Source organism: Pristis pectinata, chromosome 2, assembly GCF_009764475.1.
Source record: "Pristis pectinata isolate sPriPec2 chromosome 2, sPriPec2.1.pri, whole genome shotgun sequence".
In the NCBI taxonomy this organism is placed as follows: Eukaryota; Metazoa; Chordata; class Chondrichthyes; order Rhinopristiformes; family Pristidae; genus Pristis; species Pristis pectinata.
The window spans coordinates 107,377,291-107,396,893 of record NC_067406.1 but is presented as its reverse complement, the minus strand read 5'-3'; the positions used below and the strand labels follow the sequence as shown (position 1 = coordinate 107,396,893).

General features: G+C 37.5%; 1 protein-coding gene across 7 annotated transcripts in view; it reads right to left on the bottom strand.

Annotated features, from left to right (window-relative positions):
* Positions 1 to 19,603, bottom strand: part of rapgef2b (Rap guanine nucleotide exchange factor 2b) — a 290,810-nt gene that overhangs the window by 10,844 nt on the left and 260,363 nt on the right. For 5 of the 7 annotated variants that reach the window (XM_052009267.1, XM_052009268.1, XM_052009271.1 and 2 more), the window contains 6 exons: positions 19,043 to 19,219; positions 16,879 to 17,031; positions 13,871 to 14,105; positions 10,907 to 11,481; positions 8,265 to 8,582; positions 1,751 to 1,826 (listed from right to left, as the gene is read on the bottom strand). In XM_052009267.1, coding sequence (XP_051865227.1) covers positions 1,751 to 1,826; positions 8,265 to 8,582; positions 10,907 to 11,481; positions 13,871 to 14,105; positions 16,879 to 17,031; positions 19,043 to 19,219 — 1,534 coding nt within the window. The remainder of the gene's footprint in view (positions 1 to 1,750; positions 1,827 to 8,264; positions 8,583 to 10,906; positions 11,482 to 13,870; positions 14,106 to 16,878; positions 17,032 to 19,042; positions 19,220 to 19,603) is intronic. The other 2 variants (XM_052009270.1, XM_052009277.1) reach the window with 1 other exon arrangement.

Below are 19,603 nucleotides of genomic sequence, written 5' to 3'. Positions count from 1 at the left end.
GTATGAAGGACAGATTAGATTAAATAAATTGCAAAATTTAGATTAAAATGTAGATAAGCAGTGGCAGCCACTGAGGGAAACATTTCGTAACTCTCAAGGAACAAACATTCCTTTGAGAAATAAAGTCTCAATGGGAAAAATGATCCATTCATGGCTAACTGAAGATAAGGATGTTATTCCATTAAAATGCTCATACAGCTGTAAAGAATGTTAATAGTTCTGAGGACTGGGAAATTTTTAAAAACTAATAAAACACTAAAAAATCGATAAAAGGGTAAAAAATAACAATTAGGATAAAGTACATGAATGGATTGTAAGAGCTTCTATAAAAATGTAAGGAGGAACAAAGTAGCAAAGAATAAACAGGGCCCTTAAAAATTGAGAATAAGGAAATGGCAGAGATGTTTAAAAAATAGTTTCACATGTATCTTTGCAGCCAAAATCACGAAGGGCATACCAAAATAGTAGGTAACCAAGAAGCAAAAGAGAGTGAAAAACTTGTATTAAAAATTACTAGATTTAACATGGGACCAGGTTTACACATTCCTTGGACATGATGGCCTAGGATTATAATTGATGTGTTTGTTGAGACTGGATGCATCGGTTGTCATTTTTAAAATTCCCTGGATTCTGCAAAAGCCCCAGAACATTGCTAAACTGTAAGATGCAATACTTTAATAGAAAAATCAAATGAGAGAGGGGCAGAGTGAGGGGAAGAGCATAAAACATTTAGAAAAGTATAGAATGATTAGGCAGTGACAACATGATTCTGTGAAGGGAAGATAGTGTTCAGCAAATTTATTAGCGTTCTTCTAAAATGTAACCAGCAGGATAGACAAGAGGGGCACAGAACATTGGCATCCCACTTAGCACTACTTTGCAGAATACTTGCAGAGGGAAGGACAGCATCCAGTAGTTGTGGAGTATCTGGATAGCAGCAGTAGAGGCAGGAGAAAGAAACACATCCTGCAGTTAGCATGAGGAGCTAGACCCTATATGAAGCAGAGCCTCAAATGTAATAATCTCTGGATTGTTACATGAGCCATTTGCAAGTTGGCAAAGGACAAGAAAGAACTTCATGTATGGTTCAAAGATGGATGTGATAGAAGTGCGTTCCAGTTCTCGGGGAACTGGCATCAAGACTGGGGAAAGAGCTGTATCTTTGGGATGAAGTGTTGGTGCTAAAGAAAGTATGTTTGGGGAGTTAATAATGGAAAACAAGGTGGTGGTAAATAAATAAGCTATGTATTTTGTATCAGTATTCACGGTAGAAGATGCATTCAACACTTTTGAATATTTTTAAGGCAGAGGTAGATAGATTTATGATAATCAAAGGATTTAAAAATTACCAGAAGGTTACAATCAGATCAGGTATGACCTTACTGAATGGCTAAGGAGGATCAAGGGGCCAAGTGGTCTACTCTTAGTCCTAATTAATGGTTGAAGGGAAGGTGACTCCAACACTCATGCTTCAGCAAACCTAAATTCAGGAAAAGCCAGTACTGTACTGAAATTAGGGAATACTGCACCTCAAGCATATTGTTAAAATTCATGAAGAGTGTCTCTGATGGTTGAAATTAATTCACAGGATAGTTGAAGGGAGATTAAATAAAATATTCATAATTTGAAGATCATGTTTAGCTGAACTGAGTACCTTGCATGTCACAAAAAAAAGACCCAAATGATTTGAATCTCTCAGTAGTTTTGTTTCAATTAAAATTGTTTCTTGTTTCCTAAATGTTCTCTTTACCTTTTTGCTCTTTGCTTTCTGCTTTCCACTTCGTGTTCTTTTTTAAATTTGTCAATTCTCTTTTTGTTTTCTGTTCCTGGTAGCATGTGAGCAGAAGAGAGAAAGCGAGAGAAAGACATTACACACAAGGAGATTAAGACTAACGTAGAGCGAACTTGACACTGCACAACACATAGGAGCAAAGGCTAAAGAGAGAGATGATGGAGGAGTAACTATGACAAAAGAAATGAAGCTAATTTCAGCAGTACATAGAAGACAGATTGCTAACATTACAAATGAATCTCGAAGAAACTTTAAGTTAAATTTTTAAATGTGTTGAAATGCAGAGCAAATAAAATGTATTAACATAAAAATGCATTAACATAAAAATGCATGAAATGATGAGAGGGAAGAGAAAGAAAAATGTGGTTTCGTGCACTAAATGTGAAAATGCAAAGATGGAATGTGCCAGAATGCAAAGACCACACAAATACATAAGAGAATACAAAGATGTAAACATACCAGTAGACGGTAATAGAGAAGGGCAAACAAGCTGGATGGAACAGTTTAAAGAAAACAGAAGGTGCAAATTGCAAAATAGTTGAAGATTGAGTTATGTTCACAGGTTTACCGAAAGTATCACTCATTATTTTATAACTATCACCTCTGATATCAGAATTTATTTGCCATTGTTTAAAAATAAGAGCTAACTCATTTAAGACATAGATGAGGAAAAATGTTGTCTCTGAACATTGAACATTGTCTATTGAACCCTCTTCCTCAAAGGGCATTTGCAGCAGAATCTTTGAATACTTTAAAAGCAGAAATAGACAGACACTTGATAAGCCAAGGATGGAACAGTTACCATGGTAAGACAGGAATATGGAGTAAGGTTCCAATCAGATCAGCATTTATCTAATTGAATGGAATGAGTGTAGTGGTTTACTCCTCCTAATCCATACGTTTGTCAATAACATCCTTTTACATTGTTAGCTGACTAGCATTCAAAAAAATAAACTTTTTTTTCCTGTTTTGATATTTCTCAATTGCTTTACCTCCGATTTACTTTTCAATTGAAGGTATATGTCTTTGCCTCAGTGGAAGTGTGTTCCTTTGTTTTAGAGAAAGCAACATTGAAAAAAAAATTTGTGCTTCTATTTCTATAAAATATGGGGAAAAATTACAATGTTATTAATTCAGCAATGCATGAATCTTGTACACAAGGCTAAAACTGAATTTGTGAAAAGTAAAGAATAAACAAATCACAGTCAAATTACATGATTGAAAGAATTTTACAAAAACATGGGCTAAGAAAACAAAGTAAAATATTGAAAGAAAGAACAGTATAGAAACAATAATCTAAATTTGGAACATGCATACATATTTATTTCGATCAGCGCATGGCAACTGTTTAACCCTTTGCTTATCAAGTTCCTATCTACCTCTGACTTAGAAATGTTTAACGATTCTATTTCCATTGACCTTTGAGGAAAGGGGGTCCAAAAACTCATGATGTTCACAGAGAATATTTTACATTAACTCTGTCTTAAATGAGCAAGCCCTTGTTTTTAAACAGTGGCCCTCAGTTTGAGTCACCCAGAAGAGGAAACTTCCTCTCCATATCAACCCTGTCACAATTTTTTAGTCTCGCACAAATGTCAATCAAGTCATCTCACACTCTTCTTGGTAAATTGGTTTATTATTATCACATGTACCGAGGTACAGTGAAAAACTTGTCTTGCATACTGTTCATATAGATCAATTCGTTATACAATGCATTGAGGTAGCACAAGGTAAAACAATGACAGAATGCAGAATAAAGTGTTAGTTACAAAGAAAGTGCAGTGGAGGTAGACAATAAGGTGCAAGGTCAAAACGAGGTATATTGAGGTCAAGAGTCCATCCTATCGTACTAGGCAACTGTTCAATAGTCTTATAGCAGCAGGACAGAAGCTGTCCTTGAGCCTGGTGGTATGTGCTTTCAGGCTTTTGTACCTTCTGCCCAATGGGAGGGGGGAGAAAAAAGAATGTCCGGGGTGGGTGGTGTCTTTAATTATGCTGGCTGCTTTACCCAGGCAGTGAGAAATATAGACAGAGTCCAAGGAGAGGAGGTTGGTTTCCATGATGTGCTGAGCTGTGTCCATAACTCCCTGCATTTTTCTTGTGGCCGTGAGCAGAAGAGCAGCTGCCATACCAAGCTGTGATACATCTGGATCAATGTATCTGTGGTGCATTGATAAAAATTGGTGAGAGTCAAAGGTGACATGCTAAATTTCTTTAGCCTCCTGACGAAGTAGAGGCGCTGGTGAGCTTCCTTGGCCGTGGCGCCTACATCAGGTTAGGCTATAGGTGATGTTCACTCCTAGGAACTTGAAGGTCTTAACCCTCTTGACCTCAGCACCATTGACGTAAACAGGAGCATGTGCATTGCCCCGCACTTCCTGAAGTCAATGACCAACTCTTTTGCTGACATCGAGGGAAAGGTTGTTGTCGTGGCACCATGTCACTAGGCTCTCTAGCTCCTCCATGTACTCTGACTCATTGTGTTTTTAGATACGGCCCACTGCAGTGTTATCATCTGCACACTTGTAGATGGAGTTAGAGCAGAATCTGGCCACACAGTCATGAATGTATAGGGAGTAGAGGACTAAGGATGCAGCCTTGTGAGGCACCAGTGTTGAGGATAATCGTTATGGAGATGTTGCTGCCTATCCTTACTGATTGCGGTCTGTTGGTCAGGAAGTCAAGGATCCGGTTGCAAAGGGAGGTGTTGAGTCCCATGTCTCAGAGTTTGGCGATGAGTTTGCTTGGAATTATAGTATTGAAGGCAGAGCTGTAGTCAATAAACAATAGTATAACGTAGATGTCTTTACTGTCCAGATACTCTCGAGACGGGTGTCGGGCCAGGGAAGAAGCCCAGCCTATCTACCTTGTCCTCATCAGACAGCCTGCCCATTCCAGGTGTTATTCTTATAAACCTTTTCTGAACTGCTTCCAGCACATTAACATCCTTCCTTCAAAAAGGAAACCAATAACAATACCAGTCTTTTGTGAATCAGGCACTAAGATCGCAAGATCCTTCTTCAAACAACCTCTCACTGTTTAGAAAAAAATGCTTCCTTTTTATCTTTCCTGCTAAAATGGATAATTTCACTTTTTCCCTCATTAAAGTCCACTTGCCAGACCTTTGCCCACTCATTTAACCTACCTATATTCCTTTGTGGTCTCATAATGTTCTCTTAGTAATCTACTTTCTGACCAATCTTTGTATCATCAGCAATTTTAGCAATCCAACCTTCTATTCCTTCAACCATTTATATAATTTAGAGTTGAGGACCAGAACTGATCCCTGCAGCTCACAACTTACTACATCTTTGTCAATCAGAAAAAATGACCCATTTATGCTTACCCTCTGTTTACTGATAGCACACCAACCTTCTATCTACACCAACATGCTATCTTTTACACCATGAGCATTAATTTTCTGAGATAATCTTTGACGCAGTCACTTATCAAATGACTCCTGGAAATCTTAGTACATCCACGTTTCCCTTAATCCACAATACATGTCACTTATTCAAAAAATTCCAATAAATTGGTCAAACATGATTTTCTTTTCATAGAGTTATACAGCACAGAAACGTGTGATTACTGTTAGGTGTTGTACAGTACAAGTGACTTCTTTGCCCTATTATTTCTCATCTCCATCCAAGCCGCTTCTGCATCCTGATTTCCTGAAATTAAGTTAACCTTGTGCTAAGACCACTACCACTAATTAACAGAGGTTCCTCCACCATTTCCTGACTTCCTGTCCTTGCTAAATGCCACGAATCCTTCATTGTTCAGATCTTAACCTATGTCATTCTGCAGCCATGTTTCTAAATTGCTATCAAATCATACTTATTTTCATTTGTATGGTCAGTTTATCTGTTCTGTTTTGAATGCTACATGCATTCAGAAACAGATCCCTTAGTTTTTTTTTACCTTTTATTATTTTTATAAACTCTAACCTTATTTGCAACTTCCATTCTTTTGCCGTCGCTGGTTTAAAATCCTCTCTACTTTCCAAATTATTCAGTTTGCAAGAACATTGGTCACAACATGCTTCAGGTGCAGGACATCCCAGAGGTACAGCTCCTACTGTACTTGTGCCAGTGCCCCATGAACTGGAATCGCACTTCGACCACATCAGTCTTTGAGCTACACTTCTCTCCTCTTACATGTCCTATACCATTATGCATGTTGCTCAAGTAACAACTCAGAGATGAGGTTCTGTTTCTTAATTTGGTGCCTAGCTCCTCATAGTGACTATGAAGAACTTCTTTCTTTGTCCTGCCTTTGTTATACCACAACTATAGTATCCTTCCCTAGCCATTGCAAGTTTCTTTCCAGACTGGCATATATCCTGAACCCTGGTTCTGGCAAAGCAACCTTCTAGATTCCTCCCACGGCTGTAAAATGCTGCCAAGGTCAATTGGTTCATCTACCCCGCAGCCATCACTCTCAATTAAAAAAAGCAAAAAGAACTTTTGCAATTGCAAAGGCTGTGGCCCCTGTACCACTGGTCCCTTTAACTGACTCTTGCAGTTGCACTCCTTGTTCCCTGACTACTGACTTATTAAGAATCTAACTTATGGAGTGTGACCACCTCCTGATGCAAACAACCCAGATAACTTCCTCCCTGCTGTGTTGCGGTATCTGCACCTTGGCCTACAGCTCAGTGACTCTAAGCCAAAGTTCTGATTCATTGCCTGAACTGTATAGTATCTGTTAAGCAATTGCACACATTACAAATATTTCTAAAAAATCTTCCCATATTATTCTTTAATACTGGCTATGAATAGCCTCATGTCATAAATTTTTACTGAGATGACATGGCCCTGGAAATTCTAGTGTGTATTGCAATATTTATTGTGTCTCTTGCAAAGTTCACAAAATTGCTTCTTGGTTCTCTCTGTGCCCAGAGGCATCCAATCTCTGCACAATGTAGTGCACAATGGGGTTCCACTTCCAGGAAAATAGCACAGGAAAGGCAAGTACGAGGCCCACTTCACAGAAACTTAAAATGAAATGTAGTTCTGGAAATTGGATGCAGACAGTTAAAATTGTAGCCCTCAACACAGCTCTTCCTTGGGGGTGCCTCCCAAAACTGGAGTCCGACATCTCATTATCAATAGTGAACACCTGATTGTGAAAATGATCCAGCAACTAATCATGAACCTCATCCACTTGACACCTTGAATTGACTTTTGAGATTTCCTACCCAGCACCTCTGTGCCCAACTACTGACACTCTTCCCTTCCATTGCACCCTTGGCCTCCCTCTAATGATGTGTCCCAAGTTCCTTTGCTTGTTCCACAACAGCAGTAATCCTTGGGAAAATTTCTAGACTAGTCATTTTGTTGATTGTTTTCTTACCTTGGAAATTATTTCACTACATACATTTTAAATATTTAACTATGCGATCAAATCTCATTATTTAATACAGACATTGGCTCGCACCCCCCCCCCCCCAATGGTTCAGTAGGTAAATAAAACAAGGAACAGAATTGTAAAAGAAAGAATATTATTTCTAATAAAACAGCATTTTTTTTAAAAAAAGATTTCCCATCCTCTTATTACTAATGCACATATCTCATTACTCATTTGCTTATCCAATGTCATTGGTTACATGGGACATAAGACAAAGGTGCAAGCTATGTGGTCCACACGGCTGTCCTTTATGCTCGACTTGAGCCTTCTCCCATTTTCCCCATCAAAATCTATTAACATAATACACTTTCCTTCATTTGCTTGTCCAGTCTCCCCTTTAACTATAACCACACTATTCCTTCAGTTGCTCCCCATGGTAGTAAACTCTGTATTCTGTTTATCTATCTGTCTCTCTGATATCTAACTGATATTCTGTCTCTCTGTCTTCGGTAATGAAGCTACTTCGTAATTCCTGATTGTACTGTATTTTTTAAATGTCCACCTTATAAATGATGGCCTCTAGTCCTACTCTTCTCCACAGTGGAAAGGTCTCTCTGTAGTCACTCTATCAGAACCCTTCAGAGTTTTAAAATCCTCTATTTGGTTATCCTTCAGTCTTTTCTTCTCAAGAGGACAAAGACTAAGTCCATTTTATCTACTTTGTAACTAGTGAATCAAAATGATTATTTAATATTTCTGCTATCTCCTTATTATCATCAGTGGTTTTGTTCTGTCTGTCCCTTAATGGCCCGCTTCTCAATCCTACCATTTTTTTTAAACTGACATCAGAGTGATTAAAAGAAACACCCTCTTCGGAGATTGACTGCCCAAGTTCCTTGCATGCTGCTTTTTATAAAGATATTCTCCACTGAAATACTTTTTCTTTTCATTCTCATGCCAATTTCTATCACTTGGCAAGTGACTACATACCTCAGATATCTTTGTGTGTTCATAAATGTATTTTTAGTATACTTTCTGCTTTTCTGAATTCTATAGCCACCAGCACCAGTATTTAATTATACAAAATACAATCAATAGATCAGAATAATAATTTCTCACTTACCATCCTCTTCTTCTGATGGTAAACCTTGGGACTGCAGATGAACTAGTCTAGGGTCTGACTCATTTGGCTTGTGCCACTGAGGCCGACTAAGAGGCCTAACCTGTGAGTGACTGACCATATGTGGAGCTGCACTTTGTACAGGTGAATGGCCAAGTGTATCACAAGATCTTGCCACAAACTGTGACCTTTGTAGTGCTACATTATAATCTGGAGGCTTCATGGCGGGATGTCGATGACCTTCTTGGAAGTCTGCAATTGGAATTCCAACATACCCTGGAGGTGTTGGTGGTGGTTCACGATACCGGCCCTCTTTTCGTGCTGTAGTGTAAGAATACAGTAGCAAATAAGATGATTAATAGTTATAAAATAATTAGGATCAGAACATCCATAGAAAGACAAAAAATAACAAAGAAGTGCTTTGCTGACAATAACAGGATTTAAGTTTAAAAAGTGCTTTTAAACTGGTAGAATCTATGACCAAACAAGTTATGTCATTTGAGAAAGGTTTGTTGATTTAAATTACAAAAAAAAATCAAAACATATAGCAAATTATAAATCCTGTCAAAAGGATAAATAGGAACAGGGCGAAAAAGTTTCTAAAAATCTAACTGAATGAACAAACCCCTCGGACTCTGTTACATCTTTGTTGAAGAAATTTCTCTAATCACAGTGAAACAAAATGGGAAGTGTCAAGTGAAGTTACTATGATAAATCTAATTCAACTTCAGAAATAAAAAGCAAAGCTAGCTTTAGGACCTTACACATTTATTAATCTAATAATGTAAATAAAATATACATTGTATAAGTGAATAGATAAAATACAAATGAGATATTTTATACCTCACAGCACAGCACTCTAATTAGTGATGTTTTACACTGTGCAAGGATATTAGTCTTATCATGCAGTACATCACACAAAACTTCAAACTCTTTCTACATTCAATGATTGATAGTACTTTCCCTAGGAAAAAAGCACCTGCCACCCGCATCTTTTTCAGTAGCATACAGCAATGGATATAGTTGATATTTACACATAAATACAAAGATTACAGTAAATTGAAGTTCTACCTGTGCAATGATACTGATTCCCTTGACTAATTATTGTTTGTTCTTCACAAGGGCATAAATGCAAGCAGTGAGTATTTTTAGGTCAGTTATCTCCTTTGTAGCTCATATTTACATTTGAACAATTTGTTTTAGCATACCATTCACAAAATGATTAAATCGCTCACATGCAAGGTAGCAAGAAAAAGACTTTTTTCTAGCCTAGGTGATGCCCTACATACAAACATTTGCAAGAATGAATACTTTGAATCTTTTTGTATTCCTTCCTATAGAATCAACAGCTTTATCACTGGGTATCGGATGGGAGAGTTATCCAAGGAATCTATAATATGCAAGTTAACATCAGTCACTGTAGGGAGAACAAGACTGGAAAAGAAAAGAGGTAGTCAAATATCTTAAGGTATGCACTATTGTGAATATATGAATTAGAAGCATGATTTGGCCTCTCAGCATCTCAAAGCTGCTCTGCCATTTCATAGGATCATTGCTTATCTAACTGTAACTTAACTCCACATTTTTGTTTACTGGTAACTATCACAGATCTATCTACCTCTGCCTTAAAAATATTCACCACTTTTTAGGAAGAGACTTCCAAAGATTCACGATCCTCAAAGAAAACATTTTACTCAAATGGGTGACCCATTAGCTTTAAACTGTGACTATTCTAGAAGAAGAGTGAATATCCTTCCATATTCATACTGTCGAGATCCCTCTGGATCTTATATATTTCAAAACAAATGAACTTTTGCAGTGAATTATATTAAAATAATATTTACATTGATGACATTTGTTTTTAATCTAATGGATCTCCTGCATCTCAGTCTACAGTATAATGTTCTGGCAAGACCATCGGCATGGAGAAGGAAGAATAAAAAATACTCCTTTCACGCACATATATTTTAAGCAAGATCAATAATTGTGGCAGAACCAGAAACGAACAGGTGAAGAATGCAACATAGAGGATGAGAAATCTAAAAGCAGTGATATTTAAACAAAGAGAATCATATTGTAGTTTTCAAAAACTGATTCACACATGGTGAAAGGCAGAAATCTGAAATAAGTTGGAGGTCAGTTTCGGTGCATCTGACTGTCCACTCTACCACTGGATTTATCAGCACTTTCTATCCAGCCCTGAGTTGTATGCCAGACAGGCTTACATATGAATAGCAATTCTTTTGAGCTAAATGGAGATGCCATACCTGTGGGGAAAAAGGGTGATTATGTTTCTTCTTGAGTTATTTGTGATTACTTTATCGTGTTTTAATTAAGTTTATTTAATTTTAAAATTTTTGAAATAACTTTTTTTTCTTAAACAGTTGAATGGCTTTTAAATGTCTTTAGCAGATAGTATTGAGTGCAGGGGGAGGAGTGGTCATCTTGTTCCACCTTTCACATCCAGAAAAAATTTGAATGGGCAGGGGCTGCAAGCAGAAAGTCAGAGCAGTGGGTAGGTTCTAGATGACCTGCCTGTAGGAAATATCAGATTACTTTTGAGGCTTTCTAGTAAACGATGTGGAGCATAAACTGAGTTGACACAAATGGCCTTTATCTGTGCTGTAGATCCACTGAACACTTACCAATGAGACCTTTTGCTGTTGATGAAGATGCTGCTATATGAGAAGATCTCACATTTTGATTAGAATCATCTCCAGCTAATGCTGTACTGCTTCCTTCAGAGTCAACCGATACGTCCTTTCCACCCCTCCGTTTTATAGTTCCTGTGTCACCTTCAGAATCCTCTGCCCAATAACCTGGTGATGATGCCCAGCTACTTCTGGACTGAGCATGTTCAATGGTATCTTTGGGCTGGCCCTGTCTGTTGGATTTTGTGACACGTTCAGAAAATATAGTTTGGTCCATTTGGCTGCCTGTAGCCCACATTGATGTTAGTCCTGTTCCTTCAGCAGGGCTCTCATAATGAAGACTTCCCAAACTACTAAGCGTTTCCCAACTCTTCTGGTGTTGAATTGTTTGGATGTTATCATGTGATCCACTTGAACAAGAAGTCCAACTTCCCCTACCACTATCTGCTGCATCAAGGGATGTTCGGTCTCCTTGGTCCTGGGTTAACTCTTCCATGCTTGGTGAAGATAGTACTGCTGCTCCTGCATACAGAATCCCTCTGCCCTCTGTGCCAGATGGTGTGTAGGAACTAAATAAAACAAAACATTGTTTTAAATGGTGGGAAAAAAATAATCATGGCCATTATCTCATATAACTAAATTAAGTGAACCTTTATAATCAACAGTAAAAGGAAGAATGAATAATTACTACAACATCTTGACTGGCTCCTTAAATTACGAAACAGTTAATTACTTTATAGTAATTTAGTTACTTTCTCTGAATTACCTGTAACAGCATCAGGACACACTGAGAGGTGGTGAAGTCTGGATCTTAATGAAACTTAGAGGGGCGAGGATGGTGCTGGAATGGATGAACGTTAAGAGTGGAACAATGGGATAAAAACAATGTTGGACAGGGCTTAGGTGAAGCCAGAACCCATCAACTTGAAGAAAAAAACAATTTAGAAAATATTCGTGAACAAATTGAAAGCTATTGCATAGTCCTACTGGCAGGCTTTGAACAATTATGCTCCAGCTGATATTACACAGCACAGGAAGTCTATAAAAAGCACTAAAGCTTTGTGACAAACTGCTTTGAATCCCAATTCTCATCTGATCTACTTGGAGTAGGTCTAAGTAGATGAAAGGCACAAAGGAAATCTGAAAAGGATATGGATAAAATGAAACTGACCTACGCCACTCAGTTCCTTTTGCTTAAAATGTTGTACTGCAAAGGCCCTAGTATAGAAACACAGTATCCTTGAAAGATTGATCGGCTTTAAGTACATTGCAAGCCCAGCTCAGAAAATAACATAAAATGTGATCTTAGAGCACAGGTTAACTGAGCCAAATCACTGCTGGGGTATTATAAGGGAATAAAGTAATACATCGGGGGGGAAAAAAATGACAAATAGTGAAAAATACAATCCCTCAACTTTGAAAAGTAACCTCAACTGTTTTTCCTGCTCCCCATTTATATTTGGCCAACTAATGCATCACAATGGAATAGCTAAATTAAAATTTCTGCTCTACATTGAGATAGATGTGGCCAAATTTCCCATGGGGCCAATTCATTGAATCAACAAAGTCAAAATTTTCAAGCATTTTAACTAGACATAGCTGAAGTACCATAAAAAAAATCTATTGGGCTACACAACCATTTTAAGCAATTTGTACAATGGGCCAGATCAAAGTAGAGGAATCAGGTAAAAGGCTATAATACTGAAAAAACAACTTCGAAAGGGATAATAGAACCAATGCACCAAATATTCCACTTGGTCCATGACAATTGGGTCAAACATTTAACAATGAAAACAGATAGTGGTTTCATACAAAAAATTATTTAAATCTTAGGGTACCCCAACTGGATTTTTTTTTGAGGCATGCATACAGGACACAAAGGATACAGGACACAAGAACCTGAAATGAATTTACTTTGACAAAACATCTCTTGCCACTCCACTCCTTTTTGTGATCACTCTTTCCCAGTTATGACAAAGGATCCCAGACCTGAAATGTTACTCTGCTTCTCTTTCCACAGATGTTTCTTAACCTAAGTGTTTCCAGCATTCCTACTCCACAGACAGTCATCCAAGACAGTGCCTTCAGTTGGCAAAGGGTGCATTAGCATTGACTAAAATTGCACTATTGTGAATGATCTAGTTCAGCCTGAGAGTCAGTGATGAAAATGGAATTGATGGCAGGTATACGGAGTTTATGGCAGGGTCTGTTGATGATAATGTTTGTCTTTCCAATGTCTAGTTAATGGAAATGGTGACTCATACAAGACTTAATTTCAAATAAACCCTCTGAAAGCAGAAGTCAAGTGGAAAATCAAAGGAGGTAGCGAAGATCTGGAGTTCAATGTCACTGAGGTATAAATGAAAGCTGCCCTTATGCCTATGGATGATTATATATTAAGTACTGAATATAAACAACGGACGACCAAACCTACTACGTAGGTGTGTAAAGAGAATTCATTTAGTGATTGTCTGTTATTATTTAAAAACTTAACAGTGCAACTAAGGAAGGACACAGGAGGAACACTGTAGGATGGGTAGAGCAATAGTGTTACTGCCAAAGAGAGCACAAGTACATCACAAAAGATAAAGAGCCAGTTTTAGGCTAAGAATATTGGTGACTAGTTTGGCCCACCTTAACACTGATTAAAGTGCAAGAGGCTAATTGGAGGAATTCAAATTGGGCTGAAATTAATAGATTTTCATGTCAATTTTTGATCTGATTTGAATGAAGTAACTATCTCTGACCTCTGAACGAACAGTTGACAAAAATGAGTTAGTCCTCTGAATATCACAAGAAATTAATGAAATTTAAATCAGTGGGAAGCTGTAAAGCAAGCTTCATTCTTAGAAATCACTGTAACTTCATCACACAAACCACAGTACAAACATTTTGTAAATGCAGTATTTCAAACAGTAGGTAAGTGCTCGAGAATCAACAAAAAAAAATTCCTCTAACCTGATATAGTAATGATCTGGATCAGCCACTGATCGTTTCTCCAGTCTTCTTTCTACACCCAAACCTAAATTTGAATCTACAACACTGACAGAATGTCGCTGTCGTCGGTCATCATGGAGGCTGACAGATACTGAGTCAAAGGAGGAATTGCTAACAATGCTGGAGCGGGAGGAAATTTCACTATGACCAGAGTCCGAAAAATTATCTGCAGTAGCACTTGGTGCCAAAATAAAACCTGCCAAATAGAAAATATTTGAACCATTCAGCAGACATATTTTAATATCAACTGTATTAATTAAACAATGGAAGGGGGATGCGGGTGTACAAGAAAACAGAAAAATAATCAGAATTTCATGAAGTACTATTTCACAGCTATTGCTTTAATTGACTTATTCAATAAGTACCTACTGGCATAAAAATCATAATAGATTCAGTAGACTGGAGGAAGCCACAAGGACAAAGGATTCACAGAACAAAAAAATACCAATCAGGTTCACGTAGGTATATTTGGTAACAGAAAGACAATTCTAATAACATTTGAACATAATAACTCATATTCTTTAGCAGGATTTAATCAAAAGATTGCCATTCTCAAGATATTCAGCTACAATACGAAAAAAGCAGAACTATCTGCAAAAGAGAAATGACATTTCCATAGGTGCCAATGTACGATTTGAATCTACAAAAGTGAATTAAATATTGGAATTAATACACCGTTTGAGCACTGGGAGCCTGACAAGCATCAGACATACCAAATATTTTCAAAACCTTAAAATGGCATGATAATCACCCAACAATTGCAGCATAGTAAAAACATATTTTTGAAAAAGACACATTCAGTTATAAAGTTGAAAAGGCAAGCACAAACAGTGAGTACACATTTGAGGGAATAACAAGCTGTTTCTTCTCCTCCTGATGACGGTAGTTCAGATCTTCTAATAAAATTGAGTTCACAATACCAATGGATAATAAGACAAACCCTCTAGCACAATTACACGTATAAATTACCAGCTTTAAGTAAAATGCTGTCAGATTTTGGATTTATTATGCCACTATTTTCTTGTCCAATTGTCACTGCATCCAGGTTTTAATAATTAATGTCTTTTTTCAATTATCTATCACTGTCCAGCATTTTTGTTCACTGACTTTTCATTTGTTTCTCTAATCCAGCACTTTCTTCCTCTTCTACCTGTGAGAAGGCTACAAATTATGATTCTCAAACCAGCCTAATTATACCGCCATTCAGTAACAATCATCCAAGCCAGTCAGACTCTTGTTCTATCATGCCAGATGGCCCTCACATTCAGTTGAATATTTTCAGGTTCATGAACCCTTTGGCCAATCTGATATATTTTGCTCTATATAACCGTGCTATCCAACGGGTACATAATGCATTGCAAAGTAGGGAAGCCGATAACCAAGCCCAGCATTCCATCACAAATTAGCACCTAGCCAAATTGTTCTGGTATCTGGACAATAAGTTGGAATTTCATTCCTTACTTTTTACAGTAAAGGAGGCTAGTCAGTCCTTTGGGTCCATACAGGCATCCAATTGGGTAATCCTATCAGACCAACGCCCACCCTCCCTATTTCCCTGCACCCTTGTAACTCATCTTCTTCACATGCCTATGAACTCTCCGTTGATTCTTTTTACTATGTACCTATACCAAGGGCTATTTATGGTAGTCAATTAACCTATCAGCATGGCTTTGAGATATTGGAGGAGCACCCAAGATCAGGATTGAACCCTGGTTGCTGTAGCTGTGTTTAATTGAAAATCAAATGGAATATTTTTCATTGTGTCTATTTTTTGGACACTTTGGTTTTCAGACAACCAAATTTTGGACAGTGAACCTGTGCACAAAAAGGCAACATTCCACAATCTTACAAAATATTATGTATTTTTTAACTAGCAAATTCACAGCATTTCAGGTATAACTATTTACTGGCATGTGTTAATTCCTATACTGTTAACTGACATGCCTTCATTCCATTACTTTGATACTGACAATTATTTTTCAGTAAAAATCAAACAAAGGAAAAATATGGAAAAAAAAGTTTGCTCTAACATAGAAGATATTAAATAACCATTATCAGAAGGAAAGTACTCATTCTATCCTTAAGGTATCCATTTTTCTCAAGCTTTTAAGAAAATGATATAATTATGCAGCATAAGACCTGAGACAACAAATAAGAACAATGATAACAGGACCTATTATTACCACTTTGCAATGCAACCGGGTTGCCATCCTATTCAGCTGTAGTTTGAAATGAAGGAGTGTAAGTTTTCAACATTAACCAGATACATGTCCTCCCCAGGTTATGACAGGGTTCAGTTACAGAGAACTATTCATGATTCAAACAGTTCACAAGCCAAAAATGCAGCCATGACGCAAGTTTCCACACAGCAGAAGATGTCTGCAGCCCTGCAGCAGCCGGCATATCCATCCCACCAGTTTTCCAAATGCTTGTTCATATGTACAGGCTGTACATAAGTCAGGCGTTCGTAACCTGGGGAGGACCTGTATATCCAAATATTAAATTATTTGGATGGAAATAAAGCTGAATTTTATTCCAATTAACTGAATTCACAAAACACCTGGAGTTCTGGAGTTAAGTATATTAGAGATACGATTGAATGTGCGTAAATGGATCTTTGACAGTATTTTAATAATTCAATCCTGAAAAATTAAAAACTTATTCTCAATTGTTAGTATACATAGTTATGGGATTTGTTTGCAAGACATTCACTATTATACTCTACTATAAGGAGCTTGTTTCAATCACTACACTAAAATTCTCACAACACATGAAAAGCTAATAAAAAGCTAATAGAGGATAGTGATGGCATTATGGCTTAAAGCAGATTTAAAAAATGCTTAAAGTGATTGGAAAATTCATATCACATTAATGTTTCAATCTTAAATCATTGGTAGAAACTCTGCCTTTTCATAAGTTTGGGAGGGGTCATACCTTGGGGTCTGGTGCATTTTCTTTCTGAAACTCACCTTTCCTTGGTGATGTCTGAGGAGATGTAGGAGGAGAGGACAGCTGGGATGATGCGTTTGATATAGTATCTTCAGCCTGCTTTTTATTCCGATCCAAATTTGCTTCTTCAGACAAAGACAGAATTTTCTTCAAAGCTTGAGGAGAATGAGTACCTAAAAAATAAAAATTAACATAGTCATGTTTATTAAAATAATCTTGTTCAGCACAAACAAGTCAAAATAATGCTGAAAAAAAAGTAACAACAAAGAAAAAAATATTTAAATTTGTCTGTTTTTGCAAGAGTAACATTTGTGTCCAGCAATTAGATTGCTCTTAAAAAGCATTATTCTCAGGCAGTGCATTTGTGCTGGTGCAGCTTGGACATAAGATTCAATTGCTATCTTTGTGCAAAACTATGGCATATCTTAGAGTGCCAAATACTTATACAAATGGTCATTCTGGTAATAGCTACTTTAAGTGACTGCAGATCCTGTGGCAGTTCTACGCTGACTGACGTCAGGGCCCAATGCCTTAACCGAGAAACAACATAAATGAAAACATTTGTATTGCTATGATCTGTTAAAATGGCTGACAGAAATAGAAGGAAGCATGCTCTAATTTCTGTGCACATATAACATTTTGTTAACGTGGCAGAATGTTAGGGACATGTCCTTTGTGCCTGGTAGGCTTCCTGAGTTGAAATGATTCAGCGATAGCTGGAAGTGGTAACAGGGCTATCCTTCAAGAGTGAAGCATTCTGCAGTTATTGCTATGTTACATTCCACAACATTTTAAAACTTTAAGACTTGAACTTGGTGCCTTCAAACACAGCCAGTGGCAATATCATCAACACTTTGTCCTAACCTCACCCATACAAACAAGTCTATGCACACAAGCCCTTTGACTCTTTCTCCTATGGAATCCCTGGACAAGTCTCTCTCCTCTTTCGGTCACCTGTTCTTTGACTTCAAGTTGTGCAGCACACCAAGTGGGACAATTACAAAAACATCCTTGCCAAAGAACTACTGTGCACTCCACCCAAAATCACAGTGTGGACCTGCTGCAGCCTTCTGAACTGACTGGCAATCTCCAACATTCTGGAGTTAATTGTCAAGTAGTCCTATTACCTGTGTAGCTGTAGTTAATGGTACATTATGAAAACAGCGACTCTGCATAGTCAATGATTTGCCTAAATCAGAAAAACTTGACAGTTTCACTTGGAAACTCTAAGTAACTGCTGCATGATGTTAAATCATTGCATGCTCATCAAATACTGTAACTGACATGGACTGGTGTGCATTGTGACCATAAGCATCAGGTCAAATTCTCCAAATTGTGCACGTTGTTACGGACTCAGTGAAAGTCCCTTTAAGATAGAGAGTGTGTGTGTATGTGTGTGTGGGGCGTGCTTATGTCAATAGAAGATAAAGGACGTAATGACGTTGTTGAAGAAGTTAGAAGAAGAAAAAGGAGAGAGAGAGAGAGAAGCGAGAGAGACACCAGCCTGCTTGTTTTCTCTATCGATGGATGAGAAACAGTAACTGTGTTTGCTACTGAAATCCATGTATGGAAGTTGGAAGTAATCCGGTGGAGGTCACTTTGTTGCTGACCTGTAGAAGGAAACAGGTATTTGTGTGTGGACGACCACGATTTGGATGCTTTTCGGGGTGAGGAAGTCACTACCGAGTAAACACTGGAGTGTCGTTTGGGTTTCATCGTGGAACATTTGGATTTCGTATTTACTCTCCCTATGTTCTCTACGTCTTATCTTCTGACAACGGTGGTTGTTGAAGAAGCCCTTGCTCATGTTTCACCTTATGACTTGCGGAACTGAACTTTAAGAACCATTCTGGAACTTGGAGTTTGGGACTTTGTCACACACACACACACACACACACACACGAAGAGTTTAGTTTTGGGGTTAACGTTCGAGGTTTAACATTTTTGAATTCCAACATACTAACATTTTTACTTTTACGTATTATCATAAGTAGTAATTAATAAAATAGTTTTTAACACTGAATCATGCTCAGTGTGTTTCTTTTGTTGCTGGTTCGTGACAACATTATGCAATTTTTATCAGAAACATTGACTTTCAACCAAGTAACATTCTTCGAGCGGATTATTTTTCATGCACTATTTTGTGGAGCAGAGTACTGCAGTATTTTTCATAAAAATTATTACCAAATGGAGGTAGGTCTTTAACTTGCACTTTCTTGCGTGATGGATACAATGATACAGCTGGGACCTGGAGAACCTGATTTACTTTCTGCTGCTTCTGATGCTGTCCCCCTGATCTTGGAGCAACTGGAGATGTATCTGAAAGTTTTCCTGCTTTTCTTTCTCCTGTACTCTTGGGCACTAGATAACAAGAAATAGATGTGTTTACAGAAGGAAAATACAGTGGATGCTGGAAATCTAAAGCAACAAATTTCTGGAAATACAGATACTATCTATGGAAAGTTAAATAAAAGTAATTATGAATTTTCTGGTACAGTCCAGTTAAAAGATCAACCTAAAATATTAACTCTTGACTCCTGCTAGGTAATTCACAGATTTGTTAAAAAAAACTTTTATGCATTTCTTGGTAAGGCAGAAATGCTGCAAATAATACAATTAATTTAGTGTTATATGGTGTAACTTTTATTTATGGATCCTGTATGTAGTGGAGAAGGCAAAAACAACAAGGGTTGAAAAAGCTTTTCTTCCTCCTTAGGTGGAATGTAAAATACTTAGTTCTTAGTT